This window comes from Trematomus bernacchii, unplaced genomic scaffold (genome assembly GCF_902827165.1).
Source record: "Trematomus bernacchii unplaced genomic scaffold, fTreBer1.1, whole genome shotgun sequence".
NCBI lineage: Eukaryota > Metazoa > Chordata > Actinopteri > Perciformes > Nototheniidae > Trematomus > Trematomus bernacchii.
The window spans coordinates 4,244,007-4,264,386 of record NW_022987547.1 but is presented as its reverse complement, the minus strand read 5'-3'; the positions used below and the strand labels follow the sequence as shown (position 1 = coordinate 4,264,386).

The 20,380-nt window shown below is 38.1% G+C and overlaps 1 protein-coding gene across 2 annotated transcripts in view; it reads right to left on the bottom strand.

The window, feature by feature from the left end:
* Nucleotides 1-20,380, bottom strand: part of brinp1 (bone morphogenetic protein/retinoic acid inducible neural-specific 1) — a 130,249-nt gene that overhangs the window by 18,941 nt on the left and 90,928 nt on the right. For both annotated transcript variants that reach the window (XM_034123544.1, XM_034123542.1), the window contains one exon: nucleotides 5,414-5,519. In XM_034123544.1, coding sequence (XP_033979435.1) covers nucleotides 5,414-5,519 — 106 coding nt within the window. The remainder of the gene's footprint in view (nucleotides 1-5,413; nucleotides 5,520-20,380) is intronic.

The window sequence follows — 20,380 nt, the reverse complement described above, 5'->3', positions numbered from 1 at the left end:
CAGCTGAGGGAATAAAAAAGATATGATGAAAATGCCTTGTTGTGCTCCTCCAACATCTGCTCTCTATGCTTTGCACCAAATATTTTTCTTCAGTAAATGATTCCCTGGTAACCCAAGACTTTACTGATATACTTTAGTCTCTAAATCAATTAGTCCGTCATCAAAAACAACTTCATTGATTTGTGTGTGTGTTTGTCTTCCCCATGGTGTTTGCAGCTTTTTGTGACTTGAAATGAGGGACAGGAATCGAGCGACAGAGCAATGAGTATCTAATTCATCACTCTCCACACAACTTGCCTACAGGGCCAGTCTAATTTATTTTCACTTCACCACTTTGAAAACTGTTGGCTCAGGCTGTTCTAACATATTCATAAATCTTCCCAGATAGGCTCATGGCTCTTCCAAGATAGGCTGTTGAAGAAACTGGAGAAAGAAAAATAGAGAAAGCATGTGTCGGGGATTGAAAGAAACAAATTAGCCGGCTTTTGTTTTGGTGCTAATTTATGACAGCCATATCGGAGGTGATTGGGTCCTTGCAAGGTAATGGCTTGTGGAGGTTCCAGGGCATTTTATCTTTCTTTGGCAGAGTTAATACATGTATCCAATTTGCTATTTTCATTCCCCAGTACACGTTTTCTTTATTTGTGTTGGCTATAAATCAAATAACACAACAAATATTGCAATATTCTGCCCAATATAAAGCCCCTGCTCCTTTGCTATTTAAAAAATACCACCTATTCAAATGTCAAACACAATATAAATATTGACAGATGGAAGGAGTTAGGGTATTAAGAGAAAATAAAAATGACAACATGATCCCTGCAACCTAAAGCATATTGTGTACTAAGGGAAAGTGAGAATCCAGACAAAACCAATATCATTGGGTTTCCTCAAAGTAGCCCGGGGAGAGGACAAACAAACAATGAACAATCAATGTGGTAGAAAAAGTGTATTTAAATCCCCATAGTAGAGAGGCTCAATGGTGTGAATATTTTAGATTGAATTTATTCAAATATACAAAAGGAAAACATGTCCATCACATGAATACAAAATCCACGAGGAATTTAAGAGTGTAGTCACATTTATGGCTCTGATAATTTGTTATAACCAATAGGCTGATTATATCAGGTTCAGGGACACAAGGTTAAACTATAATTTATGTTAAGTGACAGAGGAAGACTGGTCCAGGATCAATGAATTCCTCTTGCATGCCCACAAACAGCCTCTGCTGATAACATACTGCATGCCAATGCCCTGTGGTTCTGTATTTAGCTGCCAATAAAGCTGTGAAATATGGCATTAAACATCCACAAATGTTAAACCTAAACCTCCATAGCCAAATTAAGTTTAAGGGATGCAAATGTTCATCTTTGATGGATCAAAGCTTTGCTAAATCATGCATGAAATCTAATGTGAATTTATTTTTTCCAGTGCCATCTTATTCTGCTGATGAAAAAAGGCCGGTAAAGGAGGAGGCACAAGGTGTTGGTGAATTTGCCAAACATTTCACAAAGCAAAACTGTGGGAGAGGAAAGGACTGACTCTAGCTTTGATAGGTAGCCCCCTTGATGTGGAATTTTACTAGAGCATTCTAATCTAAATCTAAGTGAAAGCAGAGGGAATATCCAGGGAGTGTCATATCCTCACTGTGTTATCTGAGGCTCACAGGCCCAACAGCTCACATAGAGCGACCGCAGGGGTGAGAAGGAGAAGGGGGGGAAAAAAAACCTTTTAAAAATGCAGTTATTTTTCTAGAGACAGTCAAAAGTGTCTCCAGGTGCACTTTGACCACAACTAAATTGACTATCTTGTTCATTTAAACCAGAATGCTGTCTCAGACTTTCTATAACTAATCCCAGCAGTAAAGGTGTTTGCCAACAGGTTTGTAATCATTTTCTTGTATATATTTTCTAACAAAGTTTTGCAGTTACACTTGTGCCTCTAGGTAGATAAAGTGCTGAGGTTTGAAAAAAAAAAAAAAAGGCATGATTAAAAGTTTAATTAGAAGAATGAAATGAAGTGGGTTTTCTATTACTGCATCCTTGTTGTAACTCACATGGCGCTGCATACTAATATGAACCCCTTATTAAATTCATAAGCAATTAAAATAGCTCGTCTCGGTTTTTACAGGTTTATTCATTTCCAAAATATGGCATTATACATAAAAGCTTTTTGTTCAACACTGGTCACAGTTGGTCAGAGATAATCACGTTTGTGCATACACGTGAGAGTCCAACATGTGTCGTCATGGTGTATCGCAGAGTTCAAATAAACAGAAAAGAGGAATGGGCCGAGGAAGGGATAGATAAAGTAACTTGGTGAATAATTTCTAAAAGAACAATTTTAGTAACGCATAAACAGGAAAATATATGTGCATAAAACCAGCTAAAGTGAAACCTTCTGAAAGTAATATTCAAAATGGTTTCGCAATCTCTTCATTCACTCACTGGCAGTGATTTAGACAGCTGTCTAAAACAAGAAGAGAGAAGCAGACAAGCCTGTATATAGCAACGGCTACATGTAAGTGCCATAGAAACCGAGAACAAATGTAATTCTTGGATACATTTTTTGTCAGTAATACAGTGTTATTTTACCCAAGTTACCCAAGAACACCCAACCTATAATTGGTTATTCTCACTTAGCTAGTGTCGTATCCGAACTACATTACCTCAAGAGATGTGCATTTCCCTTCAGTTATTTATGGGTGAAACATCAACATTCAAGAATAATTGGGTGGTTGATCACTATGGAGTCCAGAAACACACATTTAATGTGTTTATTTTAATGTCTAACACAAATCATACTCAAGGTATAAAGACAGAAAATACCAAATATAAGAATATATACATATCACGTTTTTGAATCTTTGTTTTATGCTAAATCTACATTGGGGCAAAGTTGTTTTTCTTTTTTGCTGGTATTCTGTTTCATCTAACATGTTGCATAATGTGCTAATGTTGCTATTAGATAGTAGTGCATTGACCCGTGATCTTCTGGCCAGCTGTGACTCCTCCCCACAGTTTAAATGCCAAAAGTTCGCATTTGAGCTAATTGTCTGGATAAAGGTCAATGGGCATTTGAAAATGAGACACATGGTGCGTATTCATTAGATGTGCTGGGAGCCATGAGAGCTGAAAAAAGAGCAATCCTGGGCCCAGCCAATGCCTCTCCCCCACAGGGATAGTTTGTGAAGTCCACTCACGGCGTGTTGTCAAAGACAAGGACAAAGCTGTCAAAGCTTTCATTTTTCGGGCATTGACTGTGTGGACCAGACAATCCTGTAAATCTGTCAGAGATTCTAGCTGTTTTGTACAAATAAAAGGCGAAAAAGCTGCTTTTGGAACCACCATGAGGTCCACCAGTTGTTCCAAATGGCTTAAACTCTAGCTTGCAAGTTTTTGGAATTATTCAATATTTCCAAGTGCACCCAGATAGAACAACAACAGCTGCTTGTGGCGCTTTATAGCCCGTTCTGTCGAGATTAAATGTATTAAAACTCATATTAGACCAGTGATAACAAACAGAACAATTTAGTTATAGAACAATCCAATGTATCTATACAACTCATACATAATATCATCCTTGAGTCTATATGAAATAATATGTTAAACAATAGATGCACAACACCACACATACACCTACCAATGTGTTATGGCTGAGAGCTTTCAACCGAATGCTGTGTTGACATTTCAAAAAGAGAGAAACCTAGAGATCTAGAATAATATATGATGGTTTTATATTGCACTTCCCAATAACAGGAAACATTTTTGAAGTTTATTGAAATGCCTGAATGAATGAAACCGCCTTAATCCAGCCAACATGAGACTCAACAGCAGAGTGTGTGACCCAAGTGAATAACAATGTTTAACCTAAACCAGCAATTTAAGTGCAGGAGGACAAGTATCTTTTAAATGCACATGGCTGGCTTAATATGAGAATAACACATGGTTCACTAAGGGATAACATAAAACTAATTGTTACACTTACACCAGTGTTCATGACAAAAGGATAACTATAAGGGTGAATTAGAATCTCATTAAAAAATGTATTTGAACAGTGTAATCCTTAAAAGCCCTCCTTTGACTATACACCTCCCTATGGGCTGTGTGAAGTGCTATCACTTTGAAGAGCACTGTGATTTACTGGGGAAGTTACACCATCAGCTGTCTTTATAATTAAAGGCGCAAAAGCATAATTGCTCTATAAAGAGCACATTTTCAGCAGAACTCTCAACACCTCCCATCACCCTTCGCCCACACACAAAATGCATAAACACATCCAATATCATTTGGCATAATACAAAACTCTAAGCCAGAAACCAATCGGAAAAACGACTCCAGTCTATTGGGGCTATTATCCAGCCAAAAGAAAATAATCTTTCGCAGACCTGTCATCTGTCAATTGGGTGACAAAACAGTCTTCAAAGCACAAGGCTAATACGTTTGGTGCATGACAATAAAGCTTTTCCCAAAACCTATAGAGTCCTTTGAGTAAGTGGCAGCGGAAGACTTAAAAGTGTTTCCTTGACAAACCACTTAGTTCTCTGATTTTCAGAGGACGAGTAATGATCCCTTCAGAGAGAGGAAAGAGAGGGAGAGGGGGGGGGGGGGGGGGGGGGGGGGGGGTGGTGTGCATTGGATTGAAAATAAGCCTGTAATTCTCACACTAGTTTTAATAACCTGCGTACATTCGAATAAATCAAAGAAACAATCACTCTGTTCAAACACTTGACCACAGTAACACAGTCTTTTATCAGTCTTGTCCCCAGGGTGGCTGTCACTGCAAGCTATTCCTTCTCGCATGCTAATTATAAATTGTGTCAATGTTTAAGACAGAACTATTTTTCGCTTAAAAGAACATAACCACTAATGGGTAACCGTTGCTATTTGCATATACTGACATTTGATCTGTGATATCAAGTTATAAAGTAAATCATTTATGTGTCGACTACATTAAAAAGATACATTCTGATCAACTAAAAATAAATCAGTTCGACACTTACTGTATATTGATCAGTACAGCGATACCTTTCCTTTTATACATTGTTTCTACTTAGACAGTGCTGGTTCCTGCGTTAATGTCTGAATAGTTTCTTCAGTTCAGTTGAATTCAGGCCTCTCTTTGCAGAAAGCTTTAAGAGCGACTAAGACCATGGTCACGTTAGCAAATACCTGTAACAGGAGAAAATCATATCGCAGTCCCCAGAGAGGATTGGGAAGCAAATATATCCCAGTTCCAATTTAAAAATGCATTAAAGTATTGAGAAGGCCTTGTACAAATAAGAGCATTCCATGTATGACTATAGATCTCCTTTGTTTTAGGGAGGCTAACATGAAGTTTGGCCCTGCTAACCTGTGATGTCCAACATCAATGGGCAGCATGTGGAAATGATTGATATGCTGGGATTGTTTACCTTGCAGATTAATCTTGCTCTCTGGGCTCTGCAGAAGGATGGAGCTAACCGAGTCGAGATTGTCATAGCTACTGCATCCCAGCGGCCCCGTCCGTGTCTCTGTCACCTGCAACAGAATTAGGACAAAAATTAGGCACACATTTGAAAAGCAAACATATTGATATGCGGATTGTGTCAAAATGTGTATGTGTGCCGGTACATTATGTGCATGTAGAAGCGAACACCTGCATCTTTGAATCTCAATTGTCTGAGTATGCAGAATTTATACCATGTAAGTACTTTCTCTTGCAGAGCTCTGCATCATTTCCACATTTTAAGGGCGCTTTCACAAGCCAGCATTTAATCTGTTTTAATTAAACTCCATGTGTCTTAACCTCTGCTGTGAACACAGCAATCATTCTTTCTGAGACTGCTTGCGAGTAAACTCTAGTGTGAACCTTAGTGTGGTTCAAAGGCAATCAGAAACAAATTTGACCCAATTACTGGAAGTCGACCAAAATGCAGGCAATGATGGGCTGCCTGTGCGGACATTTGTTGAAATGGACACAGGTAAAAGACAGGGTTAAATGAGTGGGAGAGGACTAACTGGGACTTCTGGAGGAGGTATGATGTGAATAGGAATCTTGGCTTGTAGAGAACATGTTGAATATTCTAAATAAAGTTAAAAAAGAAGTGATTCTTATGAGCAAACTGTAGAAGAGGGAATCTAATTTGTCCCATTCTCCTGTATTCATTTGTGCTTCTAAACCTAACTAGACAAATGAGAAAACAAATCAAAAGTGAAAAGAAATCACTCTGATTCAAAATAACCAAAGCTATTGAGAAAGAGACTAAAGTAAGCATATGCTAAGATCAGTCACATAAGAGCCATGAGCATTTTAACAATGTCAGGTGGTATATGTGAAGATCTGTTCATTACTGCTGCCAGTGGATAATTTATAAGGACGACTTACATTTTCACATGTGCTAATTGCACAGATGTCACACTGGTAAATGTAACTCCCTGTGGCCCAGTGACACAGGAAGAGGTGCGGTGACACAATGTATTGCCACAGGTTATCACAGTAATATCCATCGACATTTTAGCTTTTTTAGTTCACAGGACATAATTTGAGGGCTAATTAACTCTAAGAAAAAAGGGCATAATTGCATTTTTAAACAACACGTTTACACAGCGCATCTTTAATTAAGCTGCTGGTGACATGTCTCACGTGTTGCAAGGCCGTGGTGTCTTTTAAACACTTTAAATAGGTTTTCTTCAAACAGAAACATGAATGGCTATTTCTGGTGAATCTATGTCCTTGGTCCATTCCGAATAAACCGCACTATGGTGGTGGTTCTTGTTCTCTACCCTCGGACAATGTTCTAAAGAAATAATGATGCTTTTCAATGAAAGAGGCCACTTTAAAATACAGAGCTTCCGCATTTGAGACCTTGAGGAGTCTGCTCTTGAAAAGGAAAGGAATGAATGAAACCTCTCCTCTTTTCAGCTGCCTTTGCTCATTAAGTTCTTCCAGAAGCTCCTATCCTAATGGTACTTTTACAAGGTTCCAAGAAGCCAAAAGAGATAGTACTCAGCAGAAGAGATTAAGGGAGGGACTAGATGAATCTCAACATACAAATCAGTTCTATTCTTCTGGGTCTTTGTAGAGAGCACAAATGAAAAATGCTAGGAAGCAGCAATTTATCTTATACTGTACGTGCCAGAAATATTAAGATACTATTATTACATTTATTTGACGGCTATCTTGTTTGTTTTTAAGTTTAGAACAAAATAATGTTGTATGGTTAGGGTTAGGGTTTCTTATGTATTTGATACCAGTTAGCAATGGTTGACACAGTAGGGGTTTCTTTCAGCGCAGTTGGGGAATTCTGCTTCAACAGTAGTGAAAGTCTATGGATTTCAACCCGCAACTGATTTGTTGGCCAGTTGGGGGCAGTGGAAACAAGTTATGAACACAGCATTGACAGATAAATGCCTTTTAAGTTGATATGGTGAGTTTGTAAGCAGTATAACACTTTTATTTGGAGTCGTGTTTCTAGCCACTTTGCGGGCAGTCCAATATGAATCACATTTGAGCTGTTTTTATTCTTGTTATAATTATTAGGTAATTATCTGGCTCTTAAACTGTGGATTGCTTCAATATATTTATGAGCTTGCTTTGTCCATCAGCCATTTGCTGCTCATAGGTAGCATGAATAGGTTTTATAATAACAACAAAACCTGATTGATAGTGTATCAGCAATTCAAAGGATAATGGATTCATGTTTTTCCTATGCTGATATAATGGTGATTGTATTTATGTCTATCAGAACTAAGATGTGACAGTTGTTCGGCGCTGAATGTCTGCCCTGAGCTTGTGCTTGAGGACGTGAAGACTGCATTTGAAATCCTTGATGACAAACCTGTTTTTCCACAAGAGTAGTTCATGTTATTGTTAGACTGTATATGAATGTATGTTATAGGTAAAACACTTTTATTGTTTTACTGTTACATTTCTGGTAGACCACATTTGTAATACAGATGCGTGCAAGCAAACTTTTTTTTTTTTTGCTGCAGTACAAATATTGTTTTTGAGAGGCTAAAGGCAACACATTTTTAATTAAAGCGGAAGATTTGATCTTTAACAATCATGTTTTGAATTTTGAAAATGATTACATCTATCTTATAAAAAAGGAGAGCTGGGTCACTTGCTCTGTGTGTGCTTGGATGAGCGGGACAGGATACCAGAGAGAGGGAAAGAGCAAGAAGTAGCTTAAAAAAATTAGTTTTAGTATTTCAAAGCTGTCAGTTGCTGAGCAAAGCCTCGCCCGACAACGATTAGATAATGGGTAAACAAAAATGACCAATGTTTGTAAGATGCCTACCACCTATGGCCTCACTAACTTGTGCTTTCTAGACTAATACGTGTGAGTGTGTGTGAGGGTGTTGGCGTGTGTATATGTCCATAAATGACAGTGTGAAACCAATTTTCCTGTCTTTAATGTTGATACGCCACCAGATGGTGGGCTGACAAGCAAGAAATTAGACAGATGTATATCTTACCCTTGGCATCAGGCTGTTGGGGGGAAAATGCAAAATCATTGGGAGACAGACAGTGACAGACATGGTAGGAGAACTATGCAATCTTAGTATGATAATGCTTTTCATCACCATAGAACACATGGTATTCACATTAGAGTGCATTAACATGATTGCAGTTTGCACAGTAATGTCTATGTGTTAAAGCAAGTACAGTTCGGTGACAGTCAGTATGGGGTGACAAACAACACATCAGTCTGAGAAATAGTTCACCATTCTATTGTGATGGATATAACTATAACAACTATTATGGGGTCAGTTTTTGCTTTCCCCTGTACAATATGCTCAGCTGTAACACTCACACTGAACAAATAGTCCGTTTATTTAAAAAAATGTACAAGAGACCTTTTGTTTACATCCTTGAGGAATAATGCATTTCAAATAACGCAGAATTGGAGATTAGGGCTGATAAATTATAATGGTTACGGAAATTGCCTTTTTCAATAAGTTGTATTTCAAAATTGCTGTGCTCCCTTTATGAGACGCAATATCATATTATAATAAGTTTACTTTTTTCTCTCTGATTATCTCAGATACGTTTGCAAAGGATGTCCCCCTCTGGGTAGTGGGCTCTGGGATAAGAAATCCGTTTTGATTTGTGTTTCTCTTGATTTGAGGCTGTTGGATCTTCAAAAAAGTAAACATTACTATGTTAGATTATGTTAAGCTGTTTATTACAATTTTATAACCCAACAAAATTGTAATAAAAAAGACAAACAGCCTCTTTGGTTAATTCAAACTAATTCCTCCTGGGTGTAGAAATGTCTCTTTTGTTGCTGATGGGAATTAATGTGAACTGTAGGGCCTACGACAGTCCAATTTCACCCGAATCACAATAAATCAATGTTGTCTTGTTTAAGTGAAACAAGAAAGTATTTTTCTTTACAACTGCTTTATTGTGTTTGACACAAAAACTGTAAACGAGACATTTTGTATCATCTCATTGCATTTTTCATCCAACATTTGTCATCTAATGGGTCCAAGCCTTTCCCTTCTTTATTTCCTTCCAGCCAAGCAATGGACTTTGAAATGCACTTCATGGCCTTGCATAGAGTACATGTGCAGATTGATTACAGTGCTACACTTGCCTATCACACTCTACCATCTTGATGGCTGCTGACGCTGCTGTTTCTCTTCCCTTTTTGTTTTGCTTATCACCGAATGAATTACTTCCTTCCAAAGGTTGTGTTGCACGATACATGATGAGTAAGAGTCTGTCCTCTGTCGCCAATCGACATCTTCCCAGGTGGCAAAGCAGGCATACGCACAAGCTCTGGCACATTTACATTAGTACTTGCACACAAATCACATCCTCCAATGGATGTGCATAAACATGAGCAGCTTGCCACAACCAGTTTCCAATTCAGTCATTTTCTCCAAGAATTATTACTCCAAGTTGCGAGCGGACATACCCAGCTTTATGGATTAGAGACTGACCCTTGTAATCTGAATGACTTTCGGAGGCCAGTATGCAGCACTTGTGTGGTTCTGTCTTTCATTTTCTCCGGCACACACCATAAGAGTGCCGTGCCCCAGATTATGAAAATTAAGTATAACGCAATAAAAATACAAGGAGCAATCAAAGGACTGAAGTGGGCCGAGGGGGATTTAGAGGATTTGGATTATTAAGCAGAACACAACAGTGGATTCCCACTGGGCCCAGACTGTATCACAGCCCACAGCCCGAAATCACGGTTCTGGAACATCCTCTCTAATTGTCATCTGTCATCAAGAAAATCATTTAAGCAAGTAAATAAGGGATGATGCACATGAGATCCTAAGTTTCTTCTGTTTTTTGCATTTTCTGTTTGCAACCAAAAGCACACATACTATTCCCCAAGCCCCAAATGTTGGAAAACTAACTTTCTCTTGTCTGGGCAAACTTTGTTTTTCAAAATGCAAAATTCATCCTGGTGACATAAATACAATGCAGCTGCAGTATATCAGGAATGTGTCGGTGTTGTTCTGGACTGTGTTTGTATGGGTGTGTTAAAACACAATTACACTGCTAACGTCTTCATATATAAAGAAGAATGCTGATCCTGTCATCGAACAAATTGAGTGTCTATCTACAGGTTTTTCTTCTTCAAACAAATTGGCAATATACTCCTTTCTTACCAGTGGAAGAGTACAGTTTAATTTTTTGTTGTGCCACGTTGTAGGGCCTGGTTAATTATCTCTAATTTCTTATTAAGTCTCTCTTTCAAACTCCTAAGCGAGTGTTGTTGATGGTTTGGGTCGTTTTGATGAGTGACAAAGCTCTGTATTAGCTTGTCTTTGTTGCTTACATGAATCTTCAGTTGCTTATTAGTTGCCCTCATGCATCCAATAACCTTTTCTAAATGTTATTAGATGCATGATTGGATGTCCTTAAATTAGAATCTAAATAATTGTCACAGTTTGATTGGAAGTGGCATAGTTGATCTACTCTGTATAAAACAGCAAACTGCATGTGTACTTTATTTATCTAACAACGTGTGCCATTACTGTCCATGTTTCTTTAGCACAAACTCCAATTCACTTGAACAGTTGACCTTCATGGTGTACATGTCTTTAGTTTACCACCAATTATAACAAATCTCACTAGGATCTTGAGGCTGAGAGACAATTTGTTGTTCCTTAAATTCAGAGAGTTTGGTGTTCAGTTGTAAATATCGGAGGTCTGCTCACGACAGAACAAACAAATGCTATTACTGAACCAAACAAAGCCATGCAAAAGTTCTTATCCAGAGTGATTGTATAATAGACTTACTTTAACTTGAAGTGTTGTGAATTACCAGGGATAATTGCAGGCCTCTTAGAACATCAATTGTTAGATAGTACTTTCTCTTGATTGAGAATAAAAGGATGTAATCACTTTCCTCATCAATAATGTCCAATGCATTAAACGTTGAGTGTTATGTGAAATAACATTCAACTCAATAGAAAACAAAGAACTACGCATTTTCAATGAACTAACCTATTTCTATAATGCATGAAATAACATCTAAAGGCTCTCCATATGTTACATTAGCTTCAATTGGCAGTGCAGCACTGTGAGAAGTGAGAAGGACACATTGTATGTGTTGGATATCATCCTCGGATATCTCTGCACAATAAGACCTCTTTTCATCAGGTTCATTAAAATGATCACAGCATATGGAGCTCTCATTATTTCTATAATTCCTAGAACTTGTCATGGGAGCAGTCTGTCTTCACTTGTGTTTTTTCCGATACGTACGGTGAGGAGCCTATTTCTCTGAAAGAAAACCTCTTTATTACACTGTGTCCCCAAGTTGCCTTTGAACTTGAAAGACTGAGAAGAATAAAAAAAAGTGGTTTGAAGCTATGTGAGATACGGAAAAGAAGGGATGAAGGCAACAAGATGAGTGAGTTGGACAGGGAAGAATTCTGTAAGCTTGAACTGTCTTCATTACACATTGCCTCCGCTCAGCCTTCCTATTATGCCCATCACCTGCCTTTCTCTTAATGACTTTGCTATTTCCGGATACATAGCAATGAGGAGAAGGCTCGTCAGTAATTCTCAAAGCCTGATGGTGGGAGATCTCTGAGGACATTTTCTTTCTGCCTTGTTCATATCGTATAACATGTGGCTAGAGTTACTGGATGTCACATCACATTAGTGAGACAATGGAAGAGATATAGAAGAAACCATGTAATGTAGCATTATATAGAATTCCTTTTTAAAGTAGTATCCATTGGCAACTGCTAGATGTGTCTGTGGAAGCCAATTGTAATGTGACTTGTTTTAAATAACACTGAGAAAATGATAAACTTTTGGGCCTTTCTAATTATAACTGTGGCAATCTCGAGTGTGCAACTCAGGCAACGCTGCATGGGAAATCTGTCATGCTTGCTTGTGGCAAATGCAAATGAGATGTAAACTGCTTCAAACTTGGCGACTGCAGTCGACACAAATCTGGGTCATATTGTTTACACGTACATGTTTTCCTTATTTATCATGAGACACACATGACTGGACTGTGAAATGAGAAATGGGATAGTATGGATTTAGCTACTACACTACCATCACCCACAGCACTGCAGCATCATCAGGAAATATGCATATTGAGCGCTGGTGTAAATCAGTCTATGCATAGGTGACCTTGCGATGGATGCAGTAAGCACTCTCCCCAGGAGGAATGCATACTCACGCACTTCATGCATGACTGAATATACAGTGCACACCCCACATGCACACTGTGACAGGATAGCATGCAAACACGTATACACAGAGTCGATTCCTAAATCTTACTTCTTCCTGTATTATCACACTTTCCCACAAGAAGGCAGTCACTCGTAAAGAATGACATTTTCTTTCCATTAAAACACTCCATTGGGTATCTTGTTTTCATTCCTAAATGACCCTCCCTCCCCACTGGAGTCCTAGCTTGCAGCAATCAGGTTCAGTGACACAAAGACAAACAACCACATACCATTTATTTCTATCAGCTAGGTTTGTTATTGGTCACAGCGGGAAGAGACTTCTCTTTGTACTAACTACATTTTTTTTTTGTTTAAGAACCCCACTGATGTACGATATGGAGAAGCTTGTCCCTTGTCCTTCTTTCCACGAAATTACTAAATTATGGCAGAGGGATAACATTGCTACACCAGTGGGAAAGGCATCAGCACTGTGCAGCTCAGTGTAGCTGGAAAGAAGTGACAATGATGATTAATACAGACGCTGGCACAAGAGGACACTGAATAATGATTTATGAATCAGTAAAAAAGGGATAATACCCCTATGTCGAATGGCTTCTGTGATTTGTCTCCAATTTAATAAAAGAGTGGAATGCATTCATGTGGATAAATGATGTACAACAGCCCTACTGTATGAACTCATCACATTGTAACCTCTGGCTGGTTTGTTCAGTACAGTAAGTCATAATGTTTGCTTTTGTGTATGTCTATACATGTTTGCTTGTAGGCATTCCTAAAATTTAAGATACAAAAAAATGTAAAGAGGCAAGGTAAGAGACTCTATTGTGTCATTATACAATTGTGTTATTTACCTTTTGACATTTGTGGTTCTTTACTTTGCTTTACCTTGTGTGTGGTCTAGAGACACATCTGTGGTTACGGTTCTTTTTTAACTGCACAAGGTAAATAACAAGGCTACGATTGTGCTGAAAGGCGCCAGCAGCACTGTGGGGAGATGTCTTGGTTTTGATTAACGTTCACATGTAGCTAAGACCTCTTAAGCAGTGCAACGGCTCAGGGAGACGGAACGGGGTATCAGGGATGAAAGGTTTGATAACTTCAGACAGCCACTATGCACGTAGTCTATCAGCCCACACATTTAGTGGCAAGCAATTGGATAGATTTATCCGGCACAAAGGACACGCACACACAGGAGATAGCTATTCCTCACTGTTCAAAGCTGTCTATTATTTGACACTTCCTTTATTACTGATATTTATTAGTTATGCATTTTATTAGCAATAAAATCTGTGTTCCTTAGGGACCAATTTGATACGTAACCTTAAAAGCACTCTATAAATGTATTTTCACTTTTCCAAACCATTTCAGCTTGCACAGCATGAGCAACCTGTAGGAGTCCAATAACAATCAAATAATTGTTTGTATTTCTCGCTGATGAAAAGACGACTGAGTTTATAATGAGAAAGTTTGGCATTACTGCCTGCGCAGATGTCTGATGTCATCAAAGACTGATTGTTATATGTCCTGCTGGCTGCCCTGATGTTCTCATACTGTTCTACTGCCTCATTAGTAGTCTGATAATGACACAGTTAATCAAATAATACTTACATTTTACAAAGCATAAATGATGTTGTTGATATACTGCAGAAACAATATTTCAATCTAAAGGGGAATTATATAGAATTGTATTCTACATTTCTTGGTTTCATGATGGTGCCCACTATTAGTCTATTTACAATCCATAGAAGAAGAAAACCCACAGTGGCTTGCTTTTGTATATTTTTTAACCATCACAGTAATGTCAGCGTTCTATCATAGACAGAGCAGACACTGTATAGACATTAGCTTTACTCCAGAGTTATTATTTATGTTGACATACACCTTAGCTTGTTAACCAAGTGACCAAATAAACATGTATCAAGGTCAATTGCTATCATAAGTTGAAGGCTATATAGCTGCTGAGTTGCAACATATTAAACAGCATGTATTTGTACCCGCTAATGACTCTAGTTTGATGCTGGTGTGCTCCGGTGGTCCTTACTATACAATACCACTCAACAACACACTGCACTCTATTCTAATGTACAATGCTATACAGTATGTGAATATGAGAACATATCCACCGAAACCAAATGTTACATTTTCTCGGAGGAGGTAACACATTTTACGATTTTGTTTTAGCATTAGGACTCCTGCTGTCTATCTAAAATGTTCCGTGACACCAGGCGACGAGCCAAACAAAGGTTGGCGGCATATCATTTGGGATATTTTGTTAAAGGAAGCAGGCATCCACCAGCTTGAACCTGACATCTGCACAATAGGCAGCAATCTCTTTTCTCTTTCTAAATCAAAATGAAATGCATTTGTGGTAAGTGTATTGCTGTGTTTTTATATTGCACTAATGGACCTTAACAACTGGGAACAAACCAACCTCAGGAGCTTTCCTTAAGAAGCGCTGAAAGACATTTGTAGGGAGCACAATTGAGGTTTTTTTTATTGAAGCAATATGTTTTAAGTTCTCACATCAAGCTGTGAAGGTGCTTTCATTATCAGTGTGTTGTCATTATCACTTAAATGATAAAGCCTGTTGGATTTTTAATTGTGATTCGTCTACATGTTAAACTTTCTTTTTGTGAATCTTTCAAAAATATTATGTTTAAGTCAAAACAGAGTTAATATTAATAAAACGTATTTGTAATATATGACAAAGACTCTGAAGTACCCTGGTGTTTGCCTCAGGCTGATAATTATCATTGCTGGAAATACATCTTTGATGGAAGACAACATACATATTTGTATATATGTATCTAGTGTCAGGAGATCAAATATAAGATAATCAGCAGTTGTATTCATTGCATCAGTAAGTTTGCGCCATACTGCAATCTTGTGCTTATTAATGTATGGGCATACAGAAATACTGAATAAAAGAAGACTCTTCCCTCATTGACCCTTAGGAAATCAAGTAAAAGAGAAACTGATTTAGCACGCGATCATACATATTGTACATATCTTTAAATATAGTTTGAATTGAAGATTATTTTTGTTCTTCATCATGATTTAAAGACAAGTCAATGAAGCACGTGTGTGTGTGTTAACATTTTGTCTGCAAAACACAAACCAAGTGGCTGAACACGTACAAAGTGTTAGAAAGCTGGTAAATGAACTTATCATGAGGCCAACATTGCACTTACAGTACCTCACAATATGTTTCATTGGAACAAAATAGACACAACTTCAAACCTGCTTACTTGCAGACAGGACATGTCTGAAACATTTCGGCTCTATTGACACATGTTTTTTTATCCTGATTGTAAGTTTGCACTCCAAAGCACGTCTCACAGCCATACTGAATCAATATTGGAGGAGCAAAGCCCTTGTTCTCTGTGTTTATAGATCCGTTCCTTCTGCTGGACTCTGCTTCCTCTGCACATTCTGATCACTGTCTGTCTGCTGTCGACTGCTGACTGGAGAACTGCAATTTAGGCTGCCTTTATTTATAGACGATGGCTACGATAAAGTCCGGCCTTGTCCATTTTTGGTTGACAGTCATGGAGATTTGTAAAGAATATTTACAAACATGTGACCGAATTCAAGGTATTTATTATTGTATTATAACACTCGCAGCACATTTTGCAGATTGAAATGCTTCCGACTTTAATCTTAGCAATGTTTAATGTTATTACAATTCTCACGATGGTGCTATCTGAAGACATCATGATTACCCAGTAGGTGCAGATGTACTAAGGACCTGTCATTTGAAAAATGTCATATATTTATAATGTGCTGCACAATTATGTGGTAATATGCGTTCCTGAAAATCATCTACAGTAGTACCGACCTTTGTAGAATCTTCCTTCATGCACATCAAAATACTAACTGATAGCCATGCATATAGCTCTCAAGTTTTATGAAATGCAAATTATAGCGTTGAAGACAGGCGACAGTTTTCTTTTGAGAGAAGGTGCCCAGGCTATTAGGAAACTGTCTGCTGCTTTTAAATGAGATGAGAAAACTAAATGTGATTGCCCATTACTGAAGGCTAGGCCAACTCAATCATCTGATAATTCCTCAACAATGTATTCTTCCCATTTCATCGTTAACTCCACATTACGATTCTTCCCATAGTCGAGAATATTGCAAGAAATGTTGGTCATATCTAAGTTTGCACTGAGACATCGTGAACAGGGACATTTCATATTGAGCCTTTGATGTGTTTGTAAAAATAAACATTCATATTCACCTATCAATAATGCATTATGTTAAATGTCAAATGTATCTAGAAATATGCATCATGTAAGCACAATATAAAATGAAAAAAACAACTACATTTATTTTACATAAGGCATAGAATGAATGTAAATATATATTAAGAATACAGAGTACAGCTGCTGTACTGTAAACAATGGAAACACCTGAGCCCTATACTGTAAGTGCACCGTCATTAGCACTATCCCTAATGTGTACAGGGCCATGTTTGTAGTACTTAATAGAGCAAACCTATTACACTGCTATTTCCTCCTGTTAGGACTCATCTTCAATCTCAAACAAGTCATTACTAACCTTAGGAGGGTGCTACACTCGATAGATGTAGCCTAAATCATAAACTAACTTGAAAAATGTACTTTATCACCGATTCACCCCTAGCCCTTTTACCAAACTCAGACAAAGGGTCACCTCTTGACATATGCTTCAGGTCCATCGGTCTAGATAAGCGGACATGCAGTCCACTCCGCTTTGGACTAACTTTGTGCACGTGTGTGTCCTTGTGTATGTGTATGTGAGTGTGCTGTATGGATACTCTCTCCTCTCAACACCTTGCTTTCCTCAGATACTGACTCAGCAGCGACTGTCAGGTCTGCTTAATTTTGTCATGGTTGACTTCCTGCTACCTGGAGTCTCATCTGCCAGAGCCCCTTAATCCACTTGTCACTCACAACGACAAAAAGCTAGGAAGATGCTCCTTGAATTAAGGAAGTGGAGCATTGGTGGGTGAATGGGAGGGTAAGATTGGAGTTTTTTTTTTCTGCAGGTGCGCAGGTGCAGGTGCATGGCATCAACTGCGGGGGTTTCAGCGTTATGTAAAATGTCAACCATATTCCAAGAATATGCCTAGAAAAAGCACATATTTAATCCATGTAAGCAATGTCTTGTATGATAATAGCCAGATGAGGTTATGAATAAAGAGGTTGCGACATTTAAGCGATGGTTCTGTTCTCCGGCATGTTATAGCTGAATGGAATTAAAAATGCATTTACTCAATGCTACTTTAGCCAGACCCACAGGCGAGACGGGCATAAGGCGTGCAGCTGTTGCTTGGGATGAAGACATGGAAAGAGGATTGGCAGAATGGGCAGTCCTGAGGAGGTTTGGTGATGTAGAGAGGAGAGATATGTTTTATTAGTTTTCATGGATCTCTATATTCCGTCTGTGTCTAATTATGCCTCCAGGTTGCCAACACTACTGCTGATCTGCTATGAGAAAAACTAGCAGTTTTTGTAGACACCAATACAATAAGCAAACATATTGGCTGCTTATTCTGCAACCACCTATAGTGCTGAATGAGCATGATTTTAAAAAGCTCGCCCCAATGGATTAGATTTCGGTTTAGGCATTTTGCTGAAGGATTTTTTTCTCAAATTAGTAAAACTTAAAGATATTATTTCTGTAGTCCCAAGACATCTGAATTCAATCAAATGGAATATAAGAACTTCAAACAGCAATTCATGCCGTCATGTTTGAATAATACAACCCATTAATCTAAGCCTCAGATGAGACTTTACTGGCATCGTTGCCATAGTCAGATTAAAATGGATGGTGATGCTAATAGTGTGATTAAAAAAAAAAGAAAAAAAAAAAAGAACCCTTGTTGATATACTTTTATTGTAGAATTGCATTTTTAAGGCTCTAAATATGGGATTCAACTTGTTAATCAGCAGTAGAAATAGTGCTTTATTGGAACCCACACTATCAGGAGTCCCCAGATAAATAAAAAAAAAATCCTTAAAAACACATGTCTCTTCAAATAATCCCAAATTGCAAAATCTCTCAGTAAATCTGATTTGAATATTAAAGTAACACGTGTTAAGAATTAAGGTATATACAATCATGTGACATTCCAAGTTCTATAAGGTGCAGCCTATTTTCCAAACTGCTATCTGCTAAGCAATGTGTTATTTCAGACCCAGAAAAAAACCCAGAGAAGTCTAAATAATGATGCTCACCAGAGCTTGAAATTAACATGAGCTAACTCACTCAGTCTAGGTTCAATTTGACTGTGGCAGGTAACACCTACAACACAACCTGCAGGCTTTGTTAGCTGAGGATTTCTGACCCTGTTTCCATATCAACACAGTACTTCTCTGCTACTGAGGCTTCAACTGTGTGTGCGTTAATGTATTCTCTCCCTCCTACTCATTTGAAAATATATACATTAGTTGATAAAGTGGTATGTTTTCCATTCTTTCATCCCCAGTGCAGTAGTTGTTTTATTGTAGCAGAAGGGCACACGAACACATTGTAGTCAGGATTGCAAATGTTAAAAGAGAGGCTGAATGACTTTTGCATAATTGTTTTGTTTTTTCTCCCAATACACTTGTAGACATAGCCCTTTTTCTTTATCTGTGATGTGATGTATTTTGTTTATTTACTTATAAGTGAACATACTTGGGTGGAATAAATTCTCTAAATACACTGATGCATTTTGGTAATCAACGCTTGGTTCCTCTGGGTTATCCGGGTCCCCAAAGCTATACTGGGAGCGAACAGTCTATATGCTGCTGAACTGCTGACTTGTTAATCAAGTTTACATCTTCAGACATTCCTAAAGCCATGTTGCATGTTCAGGTTTGCTCAGACTTTATTTTTGTAGTTTCTGGGTATGTATTGCTTTGCAAACTAGTTGGATATCAGCAAGGACATAGCAGTATTGTATATTATTTATTGGTATACGGATATATTAATGTAAAATATTTGTATACCAATATCAAGCACAATTTCTGGGAAAATGCCGCTCTCATGTTGATTATTATCCAAGCTGATGCCACCTCCCTTTTAGCCTGAGACTAGAATAAACATTTGGGCTACCTACTGAAAATTGCTCAGGAGAAAGGTTTTTTTTTAAAACTCTGATCTGATGTGGTTTAACTTGATATAATGTCTACTTCACAGTTGCTTTCACCAGCCCTGTCTCCTCGATGTCCCTGGATGAATGAGCATGTGAATGACCAGAGCCGGCAAGCAGTTGCAGGCAGTGCACTCACACGATCTGAACAACAGGCAGCCAGAAAGAGGTGACTGTCTTCAGCTTCAAAATAAAGGTTATTTTTTAATTAAGTATTACATTCAATCGGCTCCCATCCCGCACTCACTCACACTGTGGTGGTTTCTTTTTGTGAACACCTACTCCTCTTTATAAGTACCTTTGTGCAATATGTTAATTATGTAAGCTTGTGTATTAAAACGAGCTTATCTGTATAAAGCTACCTCACAGCTTATGCTGATGTTATCTCATTTAGATGCACTTTCTAGATATTTTAGTTTTTCAGTTACATTTATTTGTATTACACAGTCCGCCATCTGTCTCTGGAGGAAGTGAGAGTAAGGTGTTTATGTGACTGTGAAATCACATGGTTTATGCAGAGGACGGTAAACCATGTTTTTGTTTTCTGGACAGGATATTCTGGCTTAGATTTAAACATGTTGTTTTGGTTGCCAATAACCTG